General features: G+C 45.0%; 1 protein-coding gene across 6 annotated transcripts in view; it reads left to right on the plus strand.

Moving 5' to 3' along the window:
* ZNF516 (zinc finger protein 516) overlaps positions 1–21,655 on the plus strand; it is a 237,981-nt gene that overhangs the window by 116,636 nt on the left and 99,690 nt on the right. For all 6 annotated transcript variants that reach the window (XM_029590853.1, XM_029590849.1, XM_029590852.1 and 3 more), the window contains one exon: positions 9,401–11,452. In XM_029590853.1, coding sequence (XP_029446713.1) covers positions 9,625–11,452 — 1,828 coding nt within the window. In that variant the 5' untranslated portion in view covers positions 9,401–9,624. The remainder of the gene's footprint in view (positions 1–9,400; positions 11,453–21,655) is intronic.

Genomic DNA, 21,655 nt, shown 5'->3' on the forward strand with positions numbered 1-21,655 from the left:
ACGCTATCCACCCTGTTAGGTACCCCATTATATCCCAAAGATTCAGTACAAAGCTTAGGGGTTCAACTTGATCAGGATCTCAGTATGGAAACCCACATCACAAAGATGGTAAGAACCTCATTCATATATCTGTGCCAGATCCATTAACAGTGCAACTACCTTGATAAACACAATCTTGCCACTATGATTGATCCATGCATTAATCACCAGCAGAACTGACTCTATTCAACAGCATCTCACAATATAGTATCAAGTGCCACCAGCTCCTACAGAGTACAGCTGTGAGAATTCTGGTAGGAGCCAAAGCAACAGATCGTACAAAACCATAAAACTCTGGCAGCTGCGACTGTCGTATAGTCCCATCTGCATCCCTCCCATTCCCAGTCACCTCTGACCCACCGCGATACCTGCATATATATATTTTAATACCACAGAATAACCACAAAGACAGATATTGGATAAAAGGGCTGCAGATTTATTAACAGTAGATAAATATATCCCTCTACAAACTGGAACCCAAGCCGGTATGGCAGTTGCCCAAAGACCAGGCTATGCCAGCACCTCCACTGCCTGCCACAATAACCAAGCAAGGCAACCACCACTTCTTTTTTTTTTTTTATTTTTTTTTTATTGCATTTTAAATTTATTACACAAATAAACCATTGTGATTGAAAAATTTGATGGTTTACATTGAAATTATTTCACAAGATAAATGATAAATTCAGTAATAATACACCTTAAACCATTCAATTTATAATAAGAAATATTAGAGGATGGATACGAACAAATCTCTGGCAAAATGGCGACCACCACTTCTGCTATCCACCGCAATAACCCAGCAAGGAAACATTGCACCAGGCCCCTGCCTTGTCCCCAGGCAAGGGGCCCCAGACCTCTGGTGTAGGAACGCCCCTCCCAGCACCATCCAAGGCACAAGTTAACTTCTGACCTGGACTGTGATGCCTATTGGCACCACGTCCGAAATGCCCCTACCAGCCCGGGAAACCCACCACGAGCATGAGGGAAACCCGCCACCTTACCTCATGCTCTCCCAACTAGCTGCGGCTGCCGTCAATTCCAAACAGCCTGGAACTTCGGCTTTGCTGAATATATCCTAACAAAGTGTCCGAAAGATGGACTCTGTCCGCCTAAATAAATCTTGCCACTGGACGTCCGCCCATTTTGTGCCTTACCTGGTGACCCTCCCTTCACTCGGAGGCCCACCTACCGATCTGACAGTTGACCCTATTCAGTCTCCTAGTCCACGGTCTGAGTCGTTAGCTTTGTATGAGAAATAGTGGGTGGGGGGAGGGGGATGATCTCCAGGCACATAAGCCTGGTGTGGGACAGTAAGGACCAGATGTTCGCGATGTCATTCCTCATAGTCCAGGAGCCTGAGCTCCTGAGCATAGTTCCCAGATTGTTGTCTCCAAGGTGTCAATTGATGCCTCCAGAGGGGCAAATATCGTCATTCGCTGCCCCGGCAGAGTAACAAGCTGGTCCCCCCGCATACCCCTACAACCCAGCCATCACACTATGCCATTGTGTGGCACAGTGCCCGGCTTGTGCAAGCTGCCCACCACCTCAGTCCTGAGGCCCGCTGCAACAAGGCAAGGCCCTACCCATCTGGGAGGTAACCATTTCCAGGACTTCCTGGTCACCCGCCTTGTTCAAGCCAGGTGACTGCCCGATCGCTGAATGGGGTGCCACACCGGGGCCAACAAGCCCTGGTGACAGACAGTTTCTTGCCAATGGCATTACTCATTGCTCGCTGCCCCGCCCTGAACACGATGATTGTTCCGTGGGCATGTGACACAACATCTCTCGAAGACTGCCAAAATTGGCATCTGCCCGATGGGAAGCCACTCCAGTGAAGTGGGGGGACCAGCTGTCCCCTTTTTGTGCGTGAGTCGAGCACGGAGACGTGAGACTGCGCATGGAGTCGCGGCCAAAACTGGATATGCCACCAGACTCCAGGCAGCTGTCCACCGATGACCTGACAATACGACCCCTGATCAGTCTCTGAGCATCTTGATCCTAGGCATAGCGCGGCAACCAAGACACCGACATCCTCCCGCTAAAAGCCCCTCGTCTGTGATGCGATCCACGATGGCACTGCAAGCCTGCCGACATGCAAGGCTCCAAAGAATGGGACAGTAAGGACCAGATGTTCGCGATGTCATTCCTCATAGTCCAGGAGCCTGAGCTCCTGAGCATAGTTCCCAGATTGTTGTCTCCAAGGTGTCAATTGATGCCTCCAGAGGGGCAAATATCGTCATTCGCTGCCCCGGCAGAGTAACAAGCTGGTCCCCCCGCATACCCCTACAACCCAGCCATCACACTATGCCATTGTGTGGCACAGTGCCCGGCTTGTGCAAGCTGCCCACCACCTCAGTCCTGAGGCCCGCTGCAACAAGGCAAGGCCCTACCCATCTGGGAGGTAACCATTTCCAGGACTTCCTGATCACCCGCCTTGTTCAAGCCAGGTGACTGCCCGATCGCTGAATGGGGTGCCACACCGGGGCCAACAAGCCCTGGTGACAGACAGTTCCTTGCCAATGGCATTACTCATTGCTCGCTGCCCCGCCCTGAACAAAGACTGCCAAATTCCCTGAGGAGCCCGACTACAAGCTAGTTCCACCCCAGTGACCTGGCCCATCTGCCGATGGTGGTTGCTAACCTAACCCACCATGGAACGGTTACATGGGGGGAGATTCCAGCCCCTGGGAAGAACCCTCACAATGAAGACCAGGCTGCCCTTGGGGGGGGGGGGGGGGGACGGGGACCCGGGACCCCAGGACCCCAGACCAGCTTGTCCAGTCGCATCAACTCATAGACTGGGAGTCCGGGACCAAGCTCTATCCCCAGAAGACAAGGACCGCTACCGTGCCACTAGACTTGTCTACTGGCAAGGAGGTGCCGAACCAATAGGCCCTCTCGCAAAAATGTGTTGTATAACTGACAGCCTTCAGGTATACCCACTCCTCCCATAAGCATGGTGTCCTCTGGATAGTGAACCAGCGACACAAGGTCCAGTGCCTCCCCAGTCGTCACATAGGAAGGTGTTGAATGAGCCTGCGCAAGAAATAGAACACCCTATTGTAATACACCCATCGTAACAGAAGGCCCCTTTTTAAATGGAAACCAGGTGTTTGACAACTGCTCAGGTATGCCAGCAACAGCCATGATGCAGACTCTATGTCTGCCCTTGCTGAGTGGGCACCCTGCTCACAGGATCAAGGACGCAAATGGTAACAAGCAGTACTCCAGGCATCGCACGACGAAGGGGAGCGCGACAAAGGGTTTTCCCCTTTGTGCTCCCCTTTGTGCTCATAACTGTATGTATATGTTTACGTTAATAAGTTAATCATTTTAATGATTTTGCACTGTTTAAAAAAATATTTAGTTAAAGATGTTTAAATGTATTAGACTAAGGAAGTTTACTTCCTGCTTATTCAGTTGTATTGTAAACCGGTTTGATATGCATGTTATGCAGGAAAATCGGTATAGAAAAACTAAAAATAAATAAATAAATAAATAAATAACCTGCTCATTCCCTTGGAATTGGGCCACATTGTGACGTATCGTCCTGACCAAGTATGCTAATTAATTTCAGGAATACCTGCGTCATGCTGATTACATCCCTGGAAATCTTTCTTTCCCTACCTCCCATCTCATTCCTCTTCTTCCACTTCTTGCCGGTTCTCTTCCTCCTCTTGCCCTCAGGATCCGACAGATGTCGGTATACAGTCTCTTTTGTTTCTTCCTTCATGACTTAGGTACACTCTCCCATGGCTAAGATAAATTAGCATGAACCGAAGGAGCCCTGCTTGCCTACAAGCCATCCCAGGCAGGCCGTGTCAGACAACCATCAGGTAACGAACATGAATGTAGGTGTCCTATGCAGGACCCGAGCTAGAAACCAATCTGCCCTTTCTCCTCCCTCTTCCTTACTCTTCCTGCCACCCCCAGACAGAAGCCTGCGGAATACTCGCATGCTAACAACCAGCCCAATCCCCAGGATGACTTACTTAAAGCCTCTGCGTATGGCAGTTCCCCGTGTCAAGTGCCAAGATCTGAGCTGCACTCTGCCCGGTTGAGCGGGTGCTGACCCCTGCCATGAAGGCCATTTGGGGGGATAGCTAGGGAAATGAGCCCAGACCGGGGGGGGGGGGAAAGGTTTGCAGGAACCAAAGCTCGCCATTGGCCCCTCTCCCCCTCCCAGTGGTCATATCCACGCCCTGTAACTGAGTGGGTGTTGAGGGGCCCTGGCCTGATGGGGGGCACGTGTTGCATCGACCTGCTTGAGCCCCATGCTGGCTCGTGTGGCAGGGACAAACCCCCTGGCTGAGTGAGAGCGGTCCCAGGACACGGCGACGCAGAACATGTTTGCCGCACCTCCTCCTTAAGCCCTGCTCAAAACTCTCTGTGGCATTGCACTGGCACACTCGTTGTGATCAACACGCCTCCCCATTGCCCCGATGGTGCAGGGGTGAGGGGCCGCTTGCGCAATCCCAGAGAATCTCCCAACCTTTCGACCGCCAAGAGTCAACAGCAGTCTGTGTCACACCAGCGGCCGCAGTCAGCCGTCTCCTCCCTGAAGCGCCAAACTATTCCTCTGAAAAAAAATCCCACACAACCCAACGAGGTAGACGACAACCCCATGCGCCACCCGGGGAAACCACTCCAGAGAGCAAAACACAGGATCTAGACAGATGCCAGCCGGGCACCCATCCTGGTCCAGCTTGTGCCAAGACGGCGGGGAAGCGAAAACATCGGCCCTTACCCGCCGACAATGAAAGGGGAAGACGTGATGCGAAAAAACCCTGCCTCTCCCCCCCCCCCCCCCGGAAAGATAGCTATTTACGACACAGCTTCTGGCCCTGCCCCGGGAACGCAGCCTCTCCTCAGCGCCGACAAATGTATTTGTGAAACCCAGTCTGCACCTGGACCCCGATGTTTACAAAAATTATGTACACTACTGCGAGCCACGTGTGCGCACACATGCTGTCTCCACACCCATATCACCCTCGGTTGCTTGATTCCATGCCCACAGTCACTTGGACCTCATTCGCCCAAATCTGAGCTCCACGTCCCCACGTTCCCTGCAGTATCGATCTTTGAGATCCCAGGCAAGCCACTCCAGCCTCTGCCACCCCAGGCACAAAACCAGACTGCAATCTCTGCAGGAATGGAAAAAATACCCAGCGCTGACGTTGAATCCGGTTCGATGCACAGGTGCTGAAAAGCAAAACGGATAACTACAAACAAAATAAATTAAGTAATTAAAGAAATAGACAATTTTGCTCCTTGTTGATGCAGTGCTGGTTATCTGTACACCAATCCATATCTGCCCACGGTCGATGATGCGTCCTGGGCAGCCCCTCGCACGGCTGTGTGAGACCGAAGGGAGGACCCGCTGGACCCACCCCAAGGCCCGCCCAGAGAACAGGCACCGGACGTGCGTCCCTCTCCCCCTAACGGACGAGCCCCAAAGCAAGATGAACCCACTACCTGCTGGCAGCACGGACCGCCGCAAAAGACACCATACAACCCGCAACACCAGCCCCACCAGTCCACAAGGAATGGACCCCCATCTGGCAAGCGGCCAAAATCCAGTGACCTGCTCCAAAAACAAAGGTCCACTCCCCTCCAAAGTGAAGGAGCATGGCCTCCCCGCAGCCAACTGGCTCCATGGCAATGAAGCTTGCAGCCATAAGGACCGGCTGCTGGTGAACTGCAGCCGCTTGTTAGCCCCCTTGACTGGCAGTCCGAGCTCCCCTCCCCACCGTGCCCTGGTCACCTAACATCCCGCAAAAGGCCGCCAATGGAGCATTGTCGAGCTAACCCCGGCGCCGTGTGCCCTGCTAAAATCGAGCTCCATCCCCCATGTTTTTTCTTTTTTCTTTCTTTCGACTGCGACACAGCCACGTGTTCCCTCCTCCCTTACCGCTGGTCCGGGCCCGAAATAACGCCTGTCCGTTCCACCCCAGTTATCTCATTCGCCATCTCACCGTGAGTGAGCTGCGCTTCGCGAGCGCCATGTGGCCGCTTCAATGATGGCCGTGCAGAAAGAGGCCGGACGCACCTCAGTCGCAGCCCTTTAAACAGGCACGACGTCATTCTGCTGCGACTGTGCATCCCCCCTTCCCCCGCCCGGCCACACCACACCACCGTCGTGTGCGTCAGGCCAGCATGAGGGGGGAAAAGGGAAGCCGCACTGCGACTCTAACACTGGAGCTCCTACTGGAGGATGTGCCCGATACTCTGGGCGTGGCGCCTGGTTATGTGGTGGGCTCCGGGCATTGGCTCTCAGTCAAATGCAGGATACAATTCAAAACTCTCTCCTTTGTCTTAGAGTGGATGAATAAACAGGCCCCAGAGTACCTATCCCAAGTTCTCTTTAAAACCTCCCCACAAGAGACTCCAATTCTCTGTCGGCCTTTCTTTCCTTCCCTACTCTGGCCTCTGTCAGATTGTGCCGTAATAAACCCCAAGCCTTCCACTGCAACACACCAAAAAATTGAAACAAGATAATCACTAACTTTATACCTTGAGTCCTGCTACCTCACTTAAAAAAAAAAAAAAAAAAAGGTAAAGCAAGGCTCTTCACCCAAACTTTCCTGGAAGAAACTTCCAATTTTCCAACCTAATCACCTGAATCAAGTGACTACCTCTCTTGAAGGCCATAAGTTACACACTATTGGACTCTTACTGCTGTGCGAACTGTGAAGAAGGTAACAGCGAATTGGATACTAACTGTATAGTAATCTGTCTTGAGGGCATACTTGGTAAAAAGCAGAATATCAAATGTCCACAAATAAATAAATAAATAAACAAGTGTATGCGTGTAGGTCTGCTAGATGGTTCCTGGTGAAAAGAGACAGGCTTAGCCGTGCGTGGCACCATGGGCATATGGTTCTGGCTACTCTCAGTAAAACAAAAACACTGCATATCAAGAGACAAATTTCGGATTAGTTCAGCCTGCTCTTTATGGTCTGCTAGCTGTAGCATAGTGTATCCTATGTGGGGAGATATCTTATCATTCAAAGCCATTAGTGAATAGAAGTAACATTTTCTGTTCTTTAAACACAGAATACATTTGTACAGAATTGAGAAATCTAGCATTCATAAAGTCTTCAATATGAACAGTTGTGTGTATTATTTCTTTGTAAAATAATTTTTTGTACATTTTATGCAAATCGTTGCTGGAAGCTTCTATTTATCAAAGCCCATTAAAATTGTTTTTCAGCAACTCTTCTAACCCATGATTTACTGAAGGGCATGAAGCCTTTAATGAACCGTGCATTAAAAGGGGGCACTCTGTTAACTACAACTCTGGAAGTATAGTTAAGTGTTTGCCTTAATGAAAGTGCTGGTTAACGTAAAGCGTGCTATATTTATATGAACTCATTAAAAATTTGAATGTGATGGTCCCATGCTAATGTAGACAAAAGCAGGATACCGTTAACGCAAGCCCATTGATTTCAATTTGTGTGCTGGACATCTGCGTTAACTAATGCAGGCACTTAACGCACTTTGCTATCTGCTTTAGCGCTAACACGCTCTGATAAATAGACTCCATGGTGAAGGTAGTGGATTGTCATTAGACATACTTATCAAAACTCAGTTGCTGCCTATTTTTACTAATGTATGAATGCTCTAATAACATTTGCACCAGTATTTGTTGTCATACTTGGCTGCCTGTCTTGGTGCCCCGGTGTAGGATGTGTTTTGCCAATCTATTATTATGTCCACGTTAATCAGAATTTGAAAGGCAGCTCTACCGTTCCTTGCAGAGGATGCCAGACTGAGCAATTTTTAAATTGTGTGAAACACACTGTGATGACATTGCCACAGGAATACAGCATTATACATAGAAATTCTTCAGGCAAGCCTTTTATCTTGGGGCATGTAAATATTTTACATGAAATTATAAAGGACTGTAAAACCAGAGACATAAAATGTTAAAGCCACATTAAGGAGGCAATTCTGTTCCCTCATTTCTAAAATTATTTTTAACTCTGCTTGCTTGGCTTACTAATATAGCTATATTAAGGATTTCTGGTTTGGTTTTTTTTTTTTTTAAGCTTAATTTAGTCATAAGAACATTACTCCCACTGTGAGTACATTTCTAGGAGTAAAAAATATAAAATATTTCTCTGTTTTATGTACATTTTTATATACTTTTTTTTTTTTTTTAAATAAGAAAATGGTACTTTATGAACCTTATGATACCTTTTTAATATAGGCTGAGTTGGTGAATGGTCTGAAGATTTGTGCAGGTGGTGTTCTATACTTCATGGTGTATTTTCATTATAGGAAGGCCATGAGTTTTCCTGGCAGGTTGGGAGGGTAGATCCTGCAGTAAAATATCATCATTTTGCTGTACATCAATAGCATGTCTCTAGTGCAAAATATGCCCTGATATTGCTATTGAAATAGTGAAAAATGATTGCATCTGGAAACCAAATGGTTTTTTTATACATCGTAGATAATGTAAACCATGTTAAAACAGCAAAGGCTGCAAAGTGGCTTCATGTTCCCCCTTCCCCCCCCCAAAAAAAATAAAACAAACAAGTGGATCCAATCCTTGCTTTGTCCTATTGCGTGTATGGACTTGTAGATACAATTACCCTAAGTAAAGTAGGAATTTCAGGTCTGTGGTAAAACCAGGAATTGCTCCGCCTGTCCTGAAAAACTGGAGCCGGTTGGCAACCTTGATTGCAGCTACTTTTATGAATGACTAAAGAATTGCTTGGACTTTGATTATCATGGTTTGGCTGTTCATTTTGTTTATAGCCATTAAATCTTGCTCAGGCACTCTTTAAGAATTCTGGGTTGATTTTTACAGAAGAAACTTTTTTGATTTTTTTTTTTAGTATTTTTTTTTATTACTCAATTGCAAATATAAAATGTACTTTTATATGAACATTTTAAGAGAGGATTGATTCTGCATCGGTGAGCAGATTGTGAGGCAAATTGTGAATCCCACAGAATTGTAGAAAACCCTGACGCTATAAGCAGTGCATATTTTGTGTTCTGAGGGCTCGGGTTGTTAGGATTTGTGCGAAAAGAAAATCACTCACACACAATGGGTGAAGCCCTTTAGACCTAAAGTCTTTGTTTTATATCTAAGAGCTGTTCCTATGCATGAAATTCTACACTGGCAAATTATTTGTATCTGTGTTGGACTCTTATTGAACAAGACCTTGAAAATGGTGCATAGTGGTGCAGTGTTAAATATACTGTAATTTATCTCTTGTTTATTAAACCATCTTTTAGTTCTGTCTAGTAAATATATACGGCAGAAAGGGGTAACACTTTTAAATTTATGATTGACAAGTATTGTAATATCCTTTATTCATGGTTCTTGTATGTTTTTGTTTTCATTCTTTAGGTGTCGGCTGCCATCAACATTTCAGTTACATTGTGCTTCCAGTCATGTTCTAGTATAAAACTCATACTAGGACTTTGAGCATCTGACAGGAACTAATATTTTCATCTGGAAAATGAAGAGATAAAAACTCCACGTACAATCATATAACTGAAAACCTGACTTATTCCTCTACAGTTAGGCAAGGATTTACCACGTACTCTGTCCAACTTGATGCTGTGGTAGAGATGGAACGCAGGAAAGATTTTGACATGGAATTACGAGAATCTTCAACCAAGGTGCATAAAAATGATTCAGAGGAAGAAAAAACACTGTGCTTCAGATGCATTATCTGCGGCAAAAGCTTCCCTTTTCAGAGCTCCCTGTCACAACACATGAGAAAGCACACTGGGGAGAAGCCATACAAATGCCCTTACTGTGACCACAGAGCTTCTCAGAAAGGCAACTTGAAGATACACCTGCGGAGTCACAGAATGGGTACAATAAGTCAGGGACATGAGGTGGAGATGGGAGATGTGCAGCTTGGTGAGATGGGTGCCTCAGAAGGCCTTGATGGATGTGCCAGCCCTACAAAGAGCACATCTGCCTGCAACAAGATTCTGAATGGCTCAGCACAACTGGAGAATAGCAAGTTATTGTTGAGACCCATCAAGAAGGATACAGGGGCAACAGCAGCCATAGATGAAGAAGATGAGAAGCCTGGAACTTACCATTGCAACTTTTGCAAGAGCAAGTTTGATAGAAAGAAAAACCTAGAACAGCACATCCAGCAAGTGCATAAGCCATACAAATGCAGGCTGTGCAACTATATGACGCTGAAAGAAGAAACCTTATTAAATCACATTGAAAAAGACCACATCACGACAGCATTGCCACTTAACAGTGAGCCTTACCCAGAGAATGGCAAGAGTGAGCTGAGTGCAGGGGAGTTTCCTTGTGAAGTCTGTGGTCAGTCCTTCAGTCAAGCGTGGTTTCTTAAAGCCCACATGAAAAAGCATAGAGGATCATTCGATCATGGGTGCCATATTTGTGGCAGAAGATTTAAAGAACCCTGGTTTCTCAAAAACCACATGAAATCACATGGCCCAAAAACTGGGAGCAAAAACAAACCAAAAACTGACTCTGAGCCGATTGCCACCATCAACAATGTGATTCAGGGAGAAACCATCATGACTGGCTTGTCTCTTTATGAAGTTTGCATGAAGTGTGGGAACTTGTTTACAAACATGGAGAGCCTAAAAGCGCACAACATGGTGCATTGCAGAACTGAAGAAGGCAGCACTGAAAATAAAGTTGAACTAATTGGCAGAGGTTTAATTGACGGAAGCCTGGATCCATCTGTAACCAAGCAGCTCTTCCTAGAGTGCCTGAATCTGAAGCCCTACGTGGGAGTTGATAAGGCTTCAAGTGGGCAGCCTGGGAAGAGAGTAGCTGAGCTGGATCCAGTCAGTAGCTACCAGGCTTGGCTGTTGGCCACCAAAGGAAAAGTAGCCGAGGCGGCGGAGTATGTAAAGTATGTGGGCTGGGATGAAGCATTGGCAGATGCAGATGTAACCTATGATAAGGATAAAGGAGAATACATTCTTACCAGCCAAGAGAAACGCAAACGAGAGCAGGACCTACAGAGCTTTAGTAACCCAAAAAAGCGCAGCTGTTCAGGTATCAGTCGCCCAGAGAAAAGCTCTAGTGGGCAAGTAGGAGAAAGCTGCACAGAGGGCCCAAGTGACGTGGATTACAGACCTCCATCACGCCAGAGTAGGAGGTCGTCTCAGAACAAGTCCACAGAGTGCTTTGAGTGTGGGAAGATCTTCAGGACGTATCATCAGATGGTGCTCCATTCCCGGGTGCACAGGAAGGAGCGTAGGAGCTTTAGCGAGAGTGGATCAGCTGTGCAACATGACAGATACGGATCGAACAGTGAAGGTGACTCTGGTTCAGCCAGCAGGCCCAGCACTCCTGGCTCTGCTTCTGCTCCTGAAGATTCGGTGGCTTCTGGAATGGGCGAGGATGGAGCCGATGACAGCTTTGAGGAGGAAGTTACACCATCATTACCAGGTAATGTTTTTCTCAAATAGTGCTTTTAAAATGTAATGTCTTTTCTATTGTTTTTATTCCCCCCCCCCTAAAGTTGTTACTCGTGCCTCCTTGAGTGAAGAATTGTAGTAGCTGTATTTGTCCTGAAGAAAACAGAATTTTTTTGTAGGTTATAACGTTTTTCAAAGCACAATTAAAAAAAACAAAACAAAAAAACCCCAAAACTACATGGTAGCATATGAGCTTCTGAGACCAGATAGGTTTCCCTTTTAGATGTAAAGGGATCTTTGTGGTAAGTGTATGCACTGCAGCATAATTTTTGATGGCTCTTTTAAAATAGTGGTTTTCGACCTTTTTCTTATCATGCTACACCTGCTGGACACGCTGCTCACTACAATCCATGCCTGATCTAAAAAAGGCCTCGGTATTAGTTTTATTGTTAAGATTGACACAAGGGAAAGATAAGACTACTGTCTATGCATAATTTTTGTATAAGCTGCCTTCTCTGTTCTTCATGAGGCTGCTCACCTTTTTTCTTCTGCTATCACTTCCGGGCTCAGCAGGGGAAAATAGAATCAATTATTGCAGGCCCAGAAGAGAAAGAAAATTTGCCATTTTCTGCTGAGCTCTGGCAGAGATGGGGGATAAGAGCTGTATCCTGCTGTGCAGGGCCGATGCAAAAGTATTAGGTGACCTAGGCAAACCATATAACCTTATTCCCCTCCCCCAGTCACACTCTCACACACCCCCCCCCCCGCACAATTAAAAATTGTGCACTTATAATAATAGAATTTATATGAAAAAGGACATTCAAAGTGCAGTCTTCTGAGGTAAAAAAAAATTATAGCACATATTATATTTAGATGCCTTGTCATGTGCCAAACAGAAAACCCAGCAAAAATGTAAAAAACCCCAAAATGCTTGGAATTCATATGGTATTAGGCCTATTGTAACATGTCAGGTGTGGGCTTGGCCCTCAAAGTCATGAGTAAGCAAATTACAATATAGTAAACCTTCCATACCAAAACAGCACTAATTGCCATAACTCAAACAGCAATAACCCTACCTGTAAAAACGCAACACTGCAATTATTATAGCAGGCCCTAAAACATCAGTATGCCTCGTATTAGGAAAATTGATAAAGCCAAATTTATAGATCGAGGTGAGATATTTTGCTAGCATGTAAGTTCTGTATACCAGTCACACATGCAGAACACAAATAGACCTTCAGCAGATACATAATAAGGAAACCTTAAAGTATACATAAAAACATGCAGACAGAAACTGAACTGGAAACCTTAAACCAGGCTCTGTATATAGTGCAACAATGGAAAAACACAAACATCACTTTTCCTTATAAATCATCAATCATAAAACCATACTAATAGTAAGAATAAATATTTCAAAACAGCTGATGAATAAATTAAAAACTTATATAAAACATTTCTAAACAATAAAATATTTCAAAACACCAGATACAAGCACCCAATAATTTAAAATTAACAAGGATTAAAAAAACAAAGTCCCCTACTCTCCATACCTGAAGGACTTTTGATTTCCAGGTACCCTGATATTGGCATGGATTTAACAGGAGGAAAGAAGGAGGTTTGTTGCTCTTAAATGTTCTTCTTTTGCTCAGATACACATACGTGCTCAGCCACACAAATGGGTACACGCACCCTCTCTCACTTTCAGATGTTCAGTCTCAGACATATACATGACCTCTCCCTCAGACCGCCTTTTGTTTAACGTGCATATACACGCATGAAAGTAAAAGTATGTGCACATTTTTTATTTTATAGAAAACGGAATACACGAGTACATGCTACTTAAGGAGAAGCAAGATATGCACCCTGGCTCTCAGTCCTGCTAATTTTTTACGCGCAGAGGGGTAGATTTTCAAAAAACGCGAATAGGCGTACTTTTACTGGCGCATCAGGCGCAAGCAAAAGTACGCTGGATTTTAGTAGATACGCGCGGAGCCGCGCATATCCACTAAAATCCTGGATCGGCGTGCGCAAGGCTATGAATTCTGTATAGCCGGCGCGCGCCGAGCCGCGCTGCCTACCCCCATTCCCTCCAAGGCCGCTCCGAAATCGGAGCGGCCTTGGAGGGAATCCTCTAACGCCCTCCCCTCATCTTCCCCTCCCTTCCTCTATCTAACCCACCCGCCCGGCCCTGTCTACACCCCCCCCCCCCCCCCTTACCTTTCTCCGGGGATTTACGCCTCCCGGAGGGAGAAGTAAATCCCCGCGCGCCAGCGGGCCTCTTGCGTGCTGGGCCGCAACCTGGGGGCGGGTACAGAGGGCGCGGCCATGCCCCCGGACCGCCCCGGGCCGTAGCCACGCCCCCGTACCCGCCCCCAAAACGCTGCCGACATGCCCCCGAAACGCTGCGACGACCGGGCCCGCCCCCCGACACGCCCCCCTCGGAGAACCCCGGGACTTACGCGAGTCCCGGGGCTCTGCGCGCGCCGGTGAGCCTATGTAAAATAGGCTCACCGGCGCGCAGGGCCCTGCTCGCCTAAATCCGCCCGGTTTTGGGCGGATTTAGGCGAGCAGAGCTCTGAAAATCCGCCCCATAATGTTTTGAAAATTCACTCCTTTGTTTCATGTGCTTTTCATCTGCATCACATTTTTTCCACAGCTAAAAGTAAAATCCAGAGAAATTCATATAGCTTTAAAGATTGTAATTTTATCTGTATTCATAAAAAGTAAAAACAACCTCTGCTCCTTCAGGGCCACTAATCATAGTTGGATGGTAATGTGCAGTAGGCCAGGAATGCAGAGGAGTAGCTTTAGTGGTTAGAGTAGTGGACTGAGAGCCAGAGTTAAAATCTTGTCCTACCAATGCTCTTTGTGACCTGGCATGCATCACTTCACCCTTCAGTGCCTCAAGTATACTACCGTCCACCTGGCCAGAATGGTCAAGCAGATGATGAAATGCTAAGAGAAATCGGGGAAGCTAACTAATTTGGCAGTGCAGTAATAATGGGAGATTGCAGTTACCCCAATATTGACTGGGTAAATGTAACATCAGGACATGCTAGAGATTTAATTCTTAGTGGAATGCAGGATTTGGTGAGAGAGGTAACTGTGGTGGGGCCACTTGGCAATAGTGATCATAACATGATCAAATTTGAGCTAATGACTGGAAGGGGGTTAATATGTAAATCTACATCTCTAACACTAAATTTTCAAAAGGGAAACTTTGATAAAATGAGGAAAATAGAAAAACAATGAATGGTGCAGCTGCAAAGGTTAAAAGTGTACAACAGGCATGGACATTGTTTAAAAATACAATCCTAGAAGCGCAATCCAGATGTAGTCCACACATTAAGAAAAGTGGAAGGAAGGCAAAATGATTACTGGCATGGTTAAAAGGTGAGGTGAAAGAGGTTATTTTAGCAAAAAAAAAATCCTTCAAAAATTTCAAGAAGGATCAATCTGAAGAAAATAGGAAAAAGCATAAGCATTGACAAGTTAGTTGTAAAATATTGATAAGGCAGGCGAAGAGAGAATTTGAAATGAAGTTGTTCATAGAGGCAAAAATTCATAATAAAACATTTTTTTAAATATATTTGAAGTAAGAAACCCGTGAGGGTGTCAGTTAGACCGTTAGATGACCGCGGGGTTAAAGGGGCTCTTAGGGATAGGAGGCGATGTCCTTTCATGGATTACAAACTGGTTAAAAGACAGGAAACGAGAGTAGGATTAAATGGTCAATTTTCTCAGTGGAAAAGGGCAAACAGTGGAGTGCCTCAGGGATATGCACTTGGACCGGTGCTTTCCAATATATTTATAAATGATCTGGAAAGGAATACGATGAGTGAGGTTATCAAATTTGCGGATGATACAAAATTATTCAGAGTAGTTAAATCACAAGTGGGTTGTGATACGTTACAGGAGGACCTTGCGAGACTGGAAGATTGGGCATCCAAATGGCAGATGAAATTTAATGTGGACAAGTCCAAGAGGAAATGTGGAAAATAGGATTTGTATTCACAAAAAAGAGGGGAGTAGGTTGCTTGTTACGGCGGTTACTATCCCAAACAAAATAATGCCTGATACTTCACTTTCACTGCATATCCAGCATAGCTCACTGCTTCAACGGCAGGGGGGATGAAGAAAAGATGATTTATATCCAGGCAACAACCAACAAGGACTGAATTACATAGTCTGGATAAGCAAATAAGCATGGTTATAGCTTGCTTGTTATGGCGGTTACTACCCTGAATCAATTAAGCCTGATACTTCACTCAGAATACATATCCAGCGCAGCTCACTGCTTCAATGGCAGGGGGGAATGAAGTAAAGTGGAATTATACTCAGACAGCCAACAAGGACTGAATTGCACAGGCTGGGTAAATAAACAAGCGTGGGAGTAGCTTGCTTATTGCGGCAGTTACTACCCCCAACCAATTAAGCTAGATACTTCACTTAGATGCAGCTCCAGCACTACTCTCTACAGCAATGGCGGGGGTGGAAGTGAAATAGAACCAAAAAGTTACTAAGGGCCAAGAGTAACAGATAAGTATGAGAAAAAAATGTGTGAAAGCTTGCTGGGCAGACTGAATGGGATGTTTGGTCTTCTTCTGCCGTCATTTCTATGTTTCTATTAGGAAGGGAATGGTTAATAAAACGGAAAATGTCATAATGCCTCTGTATTGCTCCATGGTGAGACTACACCTTGAATACTGTGTACAGTTCTGTTCGCTGCATCTCAAAAAAGATATAATTGCGATGGGGAAGATACAGAGAAGGGCAATCAAAATGATAAAGAGGATGGAACAGCTCCCCTATGAGGAAAGACTAAAGAGGTTAGGGCTGTTCAGCTTGGAGACGAGACAGCTGAGGGGGGATATGATAAAGGTCTTTAAGATCATGAGAGGTCTTGAACGAGTAGATATGACTCAGTTATTTACACTTTCGAATAATAGAAGGACTAGGGGGCATTCCATGAAGTTAGCAAGTAACACATTTAAGACTAATCGGAGAAAATTCTTTTTCACTCAACACACAATAAAGCTCTGGAATTTGTTGCCAGAGGAGGTGGTTAGTGCAGTTAGTGTAGCTGGGTTCAAAAAAGGTTTGGATAAGTTCTTGGAGGAGAAGTCCATTAACTGCTATTAATCAAGTTTACTTGGGGAATAGCCACTGCTATTAATTGCATCAGTAGCATGGGATCTATTTAGTGTTTTGTTACTTGCCAGGTTCTTGTGGCCTGGTTTTGGCCTCTGTTGGAAACAGGATGCTGGGCTTGATGGACCCTTGGTCTGACCCAGTATGGAAATTTCTCATGTCTTAATGTACTTAACTACAATCTTAGGGTCCTATTTACTAAACAGTTTTTCCATAGAGACAAAGTGGGAGAAGAGCTTTAAGTAAATAAGCCTCTTAGATTGTAAGCCCTCTTGGGCAAGGATCTACCAGCAGTAACTAAACACAACTCACCTGGAGCTGAGGTTGGAAAGGTGAATAACTGGATTTGGATTTTAGATGTAATTATTTCAGTACTTGCAATGGGTAAAAATGTCCCAGTTCTGCCCCGCACCGGTTGTTGGGAGTGGGGAAGGGGGTCCGGTGTGCCGTGAATGCAGAGCACATATTTACAAAGCTTGAGGGGGAAAGTTTATGTTAGGCTTGTCTTGCATGTACCACGGCAAGAATGAATATTTGCTCTTAAGCCAGGGTATGTTAAATATGATCTCAGTTTCTCAAATGTACTGTTGTTGCTCTTCTTGATACTTTCATTGTGCCACACAGCTTCTTTCTAAAGCCTGTAAGGTGCAGTGAACTACAGACCGAATATTGAGGTGACGCTGGAAGATTTTTAGTCATGCAGGTGGCGCCCAAACTATTAGGACTGTTGCAGTATCTTTAGGCTGCATTTCTTGGTCTCTGATTACATCTCTTGGGTACTTGATGATCTTCGCTCTCTCCATGCTCAGTACGGAATGGTCACTTAGTACTGACACTTCTAGTGGTCATGTTGTTTTTGGCAGGGAACGCAGGGATCAAATCCTTCTGTCTCTCCTTGTGACCTCCATCGCCTCTGTTACAATCTAACGGCCTCATTTACTAAGCATTTTTTCACATAGACATAGAATAGGAGAAAAGCCTCAGTAAATCAGGCCCTTGGATTGTAAACCCTCGAAGGGGGGGGGGGGGGGGAGGGAAATACCTATAGTACCTGAATGGAACCTGCTTTAAATATAATTAAAAAAAAAAAGATTATTTTCTCCTTCACTAGTTTACGCAAGGAATGCGTGTAAGGGGGCGAGACTTAGTTTATTTAGGTGGCTGCTCTCCTCCTCCCCCCCCCCCCCCACCAAAAAGGCGTTGCGCTGCCTCTGAATCCAGATGCAAGTCAGGGCACTGCTGTGCTGCTCCTCATGAGAACACGTTACAGTACCTGAACGCAATCTGCATTAAAGTGTCTGAAAGGCCCAGTATAAATAAATAAATGTGGGGTAGGCCAAACGTGTGGTGAGCATGAGATGTCTGTAAAAAATATCTTAACATAATTCCACAAGCTGCATTTGAGAGTGTGAAATTATTTAGAGCAGGGTTGGCCAACTCTGGTGTTTGAGAGCCACAAGCAGGCCTGATTTTCAGGATATCCACAGTGAATATGCATGAGAGAGTGTTGCGTACAAAGGAGGCAGTGCATGCAAATCTAGCTCATGCCTATTCATTGTGGATATCCTCAAACCCTGGCCTGCTTGCGGCTGTCAAGGACCAGAGTTGGCTACCTCTGATTTAGAGGAAGCATTTGTTGTAGAAACTGAAATATCAGGAGGAAAGTGGCCATTCGGAAGAGCAGAAGGAACAATAGTTTCCATTTCATTAGTAATAGCCATTTAACTTTCTCCAGCCTGCTTCTTAAACCTCTTCCTCCCCCCTACTGCAGTGTGTTCCCTCTTATTCCTCCTGCTCTGGGGAGTGGTAGTACCCCCATACTGGATTTGCAGGCTTGAGGGAAGTCTCCTCTGAGTAACCCTCAGAGCTGTTTTATGGGCAGCAGGAATCGCCACAGTAGCAACTGATATGGTCCGTCTTTCTCTTGGCTCAAGTGCCCTGCCTCTGCTGCTCAGCGGGACCTCTGCAGGCCCCCAAACAGCCAAGAAACTTAAAGCTGTAGTCTCCTGCACCTCAGCACTGCAGGCTGAGCTATGGGGCTCAGCCCTGAATCAGTTTTTAAAAGCATTACAAAATGAAGGAAATCTGTTAGGGGTCGTGGTTCAGAAGTAGTGTGAAATTCATTTCCAGATAATATCTGGTGTGAAAGGCTAAATGCAGGCTAGAATGTAGAATGGATGTGATAGAATTTATTGGGCTGGAATAGCTAAATTTTGCAGCATTAATTTTCTTTAGATCTTCCCCCCCCCCTCCATTTTCTCTTCTCTCTCCTCCCCCAGATGGTATGTCCACTGGCTCAGGGGATCCTCGCTGGCCCGAGCCTCTGAGTTACACCCTCAGTGCAAAATAACAGTGGGCAATTTCTTTCCCTCTTTCCTTTCTCCCCCTCCCTGGTCTGTTTGCTGACTAGAGTTTCTGATTTTAGATACCTATAAATTGTAAATTTAGGTGTTCGTTTTCCAGTTAATTAGGGGTTTAAGATGTCATATCATGCACATTTTTTATAAAGCAGAACGTGTCATGTTTTTGACATGAGTCCTCATGCTCAGGTCACCATCTAAGGTGACCCCAAGCTCACAAACATTCTGAGCAATTGGTAAAGTATTACCATCAAACAGAGTTCCTCTCAAGATAAGTAATTCTGTTTTACTGATATTTAATGATGATAATCTGTTATGAAACAACCATTGCTTAACACACACATTATTACAAAATTCAAGAGTATGCTTCCGAGATGAATGTACAGGAATAAAAAACTGAGTGTCATCTGCATATATTTTGAAAGATGGTCCCAGACCTGACACTATAGCACAGAGAGGAGATAAGCACCTCTCCTTTGCCTACCCTGAATCGTCTACTTTGTTTTGTTTTGTTTTTTTACCTTTTCTACTCTAACAACAACTCCTCAGCTGCACAAAATGTAGGGTGGCAGGAGGTGGCCAGTAAATTTGGCATGTCACTCCCAAGCAATACAGGAAATGGGAGGAGAAAATAACACAATCAGCTCCAAAAAGCAGAAAAGGTGACTACGAAGAGCAGCAAACCAAGGGAGAAAAGGTTGAAAGCTATGACCACAAATGCTCGTAGTCTGCACAATAAAATCCAAGACCTGCAGGCCATAATGGTGGAAGCAGACTTGGACATGGATGCTGTTACAGAGACCTGATTCACTAATTCTTATTATTGGGATACAGTCATCTTGTGCTATAACTTAAAGGATAGAGAGGACAGAAAAGGGGGAGGAGTAGCTCTTTATGTCAAAAACAATATACAAGCAAATGACTTGCAAGGTACATTGGGTAGAGAAGAAGCATTATGGACCATCCTAAAAAAAGATGGTGCTTCCATTTTTACTGGTGTGACCTACAGGCCACTGACTTAAACAGAAGAACTGGATCAAGAACTCATCAAAGACAGCCAAAAGATAGGCAAGAAGGGCAAAGTGTTGCTCGTTGGAGATTTTTAATCGACTAGATGTGGATTGGAGTATCCCTTCTGTGGAATCTACAAGAAGTAGAGAGATAATGGATGTCCTTTAAGGGGCTCTGCTCAAACAAATGGTAATGGAATCCATGAGGGAGAGTGTGATACTCGATCTAGTGCTCACTAATGGTGATAATGTCTCTAATATTTGGGTAGGGGCTCACCTGAGTGCCAGGATCATCAGATGGTATGGTTTGATTTTGTGACTAGGATACAGAGAAGTCACATGAAAACCTGAGTTTTGCATTTCAAAAATACTGAATTTGTCAAAATAGGACATACCTGGAGGAAGAACTGGACGTTTGGGAGAAAATGGGTGAGGTGGAACAACAGTGGGCCAAAATAAAAGGAGCTATTACAAAGGCAACAAATCTATATGTTAGAAAAGTAAACAAGAGTAAGAGGATAAAGATCTGGTTCTCTAAGGAGATGGCTGAAAAAATAAAAGCAAAAAGAACTTCATTCAATAAATATAAAGGATCCCAAAAAAAACGGAACCGAGGGAAGAATATCTGTTAAAACTGATGAAGAAAGAAATAAGAAAAACAAAAGGTCAAGCGGAAGAAAGTATTGCCAAAGAGATAAAGCGAGGCGACAAAACCTTTTCAGATATATCAGAGAAAGAAGGCAGGCCAGAAGCGGTACAGTGAAATTGAAAGGTGACGAACAGCAATGTATGGAGAGAAACGAAGAAATAACAGAAATATTAACAAATCCCTCAGTTCGGTGTTCACTAAAGAGGACCCTGTAGAAGGACTGTTTTTGGTTGACAAGACCGTAGATGGGGATGGAATAGACAAAACTCTGTTTACAGAAGAGAACGTGTGGGAGGAGCTAGCCAAACTGAAAATGGCCAAAGCCATGGGAACGTGATGAAATACATCCCAGGATAGTGATGGAGCTCAGATGTGCTGGCTGGTCTGCTAAAGGACCTGTTCAATAGATCCCTACAAATGGAAGTGATGCCATGGGAAAGGAGAAGATGAGTGATGGTCCCGCTTCACAAAATTGATAGAGAGGAGGCTGGAAACTACAGTCTGGTTAGTGTTACCTCGATGGTGGGAAATTTGATGGAGGCTCTTCTGAAGAAAAGGATAGTGACCTATCTACAATAAGGTGGATTGCTGGACCCGAGGTAACATGAATTCTCTAGGGGAAGGGCCTGTCAGACAAATCTGATTGCTTTATTTGATTGAATGACTAGAGAATTGTTTCAGGGAAGAGCGCTCGATGTCATCTACATGGATTTTAGCGAAGCTTTTGATACGGTCCCCCACAGGAGGCTAGTGAATAAAATAAGAAGCTTGGGAGTGAGCACCAAGATGGTGACATGGATTACAAACTGGTCGACTGATAGGAGACAGCGTGTAATGGTTACTACTCTGAAGAGAGATTTGGTGTTAAATGGAGAGCCACAGGGATGTGTGTTTTTACCGGTTCTGTTCAATATTTTTGTGAGTGACATTACAGAAGGGATAGAAGGTAACGTTTTGTCTATTTGTGGATTATACTAAGATCGGCAACAGAGTGGATATACCTGAAGGATTAGAGAGAATGAAAAGTGATTTAAGAAAGCTTGAAAAGTGGTCAAAATTTTGGT

This window comes from Rhinatrema bivittatum, chromosome 2 (assembly GCF_901001135.1).
Source record: "Rhinatrema bivittatum chromosome 2, aRhiBiv1.1, whole genome shotgun sequence".
Taxonomy (NCBI): Eukaryota; Metazoa; Chordata; class Amphibia; order Gymnophiona; family Rhinatrematidae; genus Rhinatrema; species Rhinatrema bivittatum.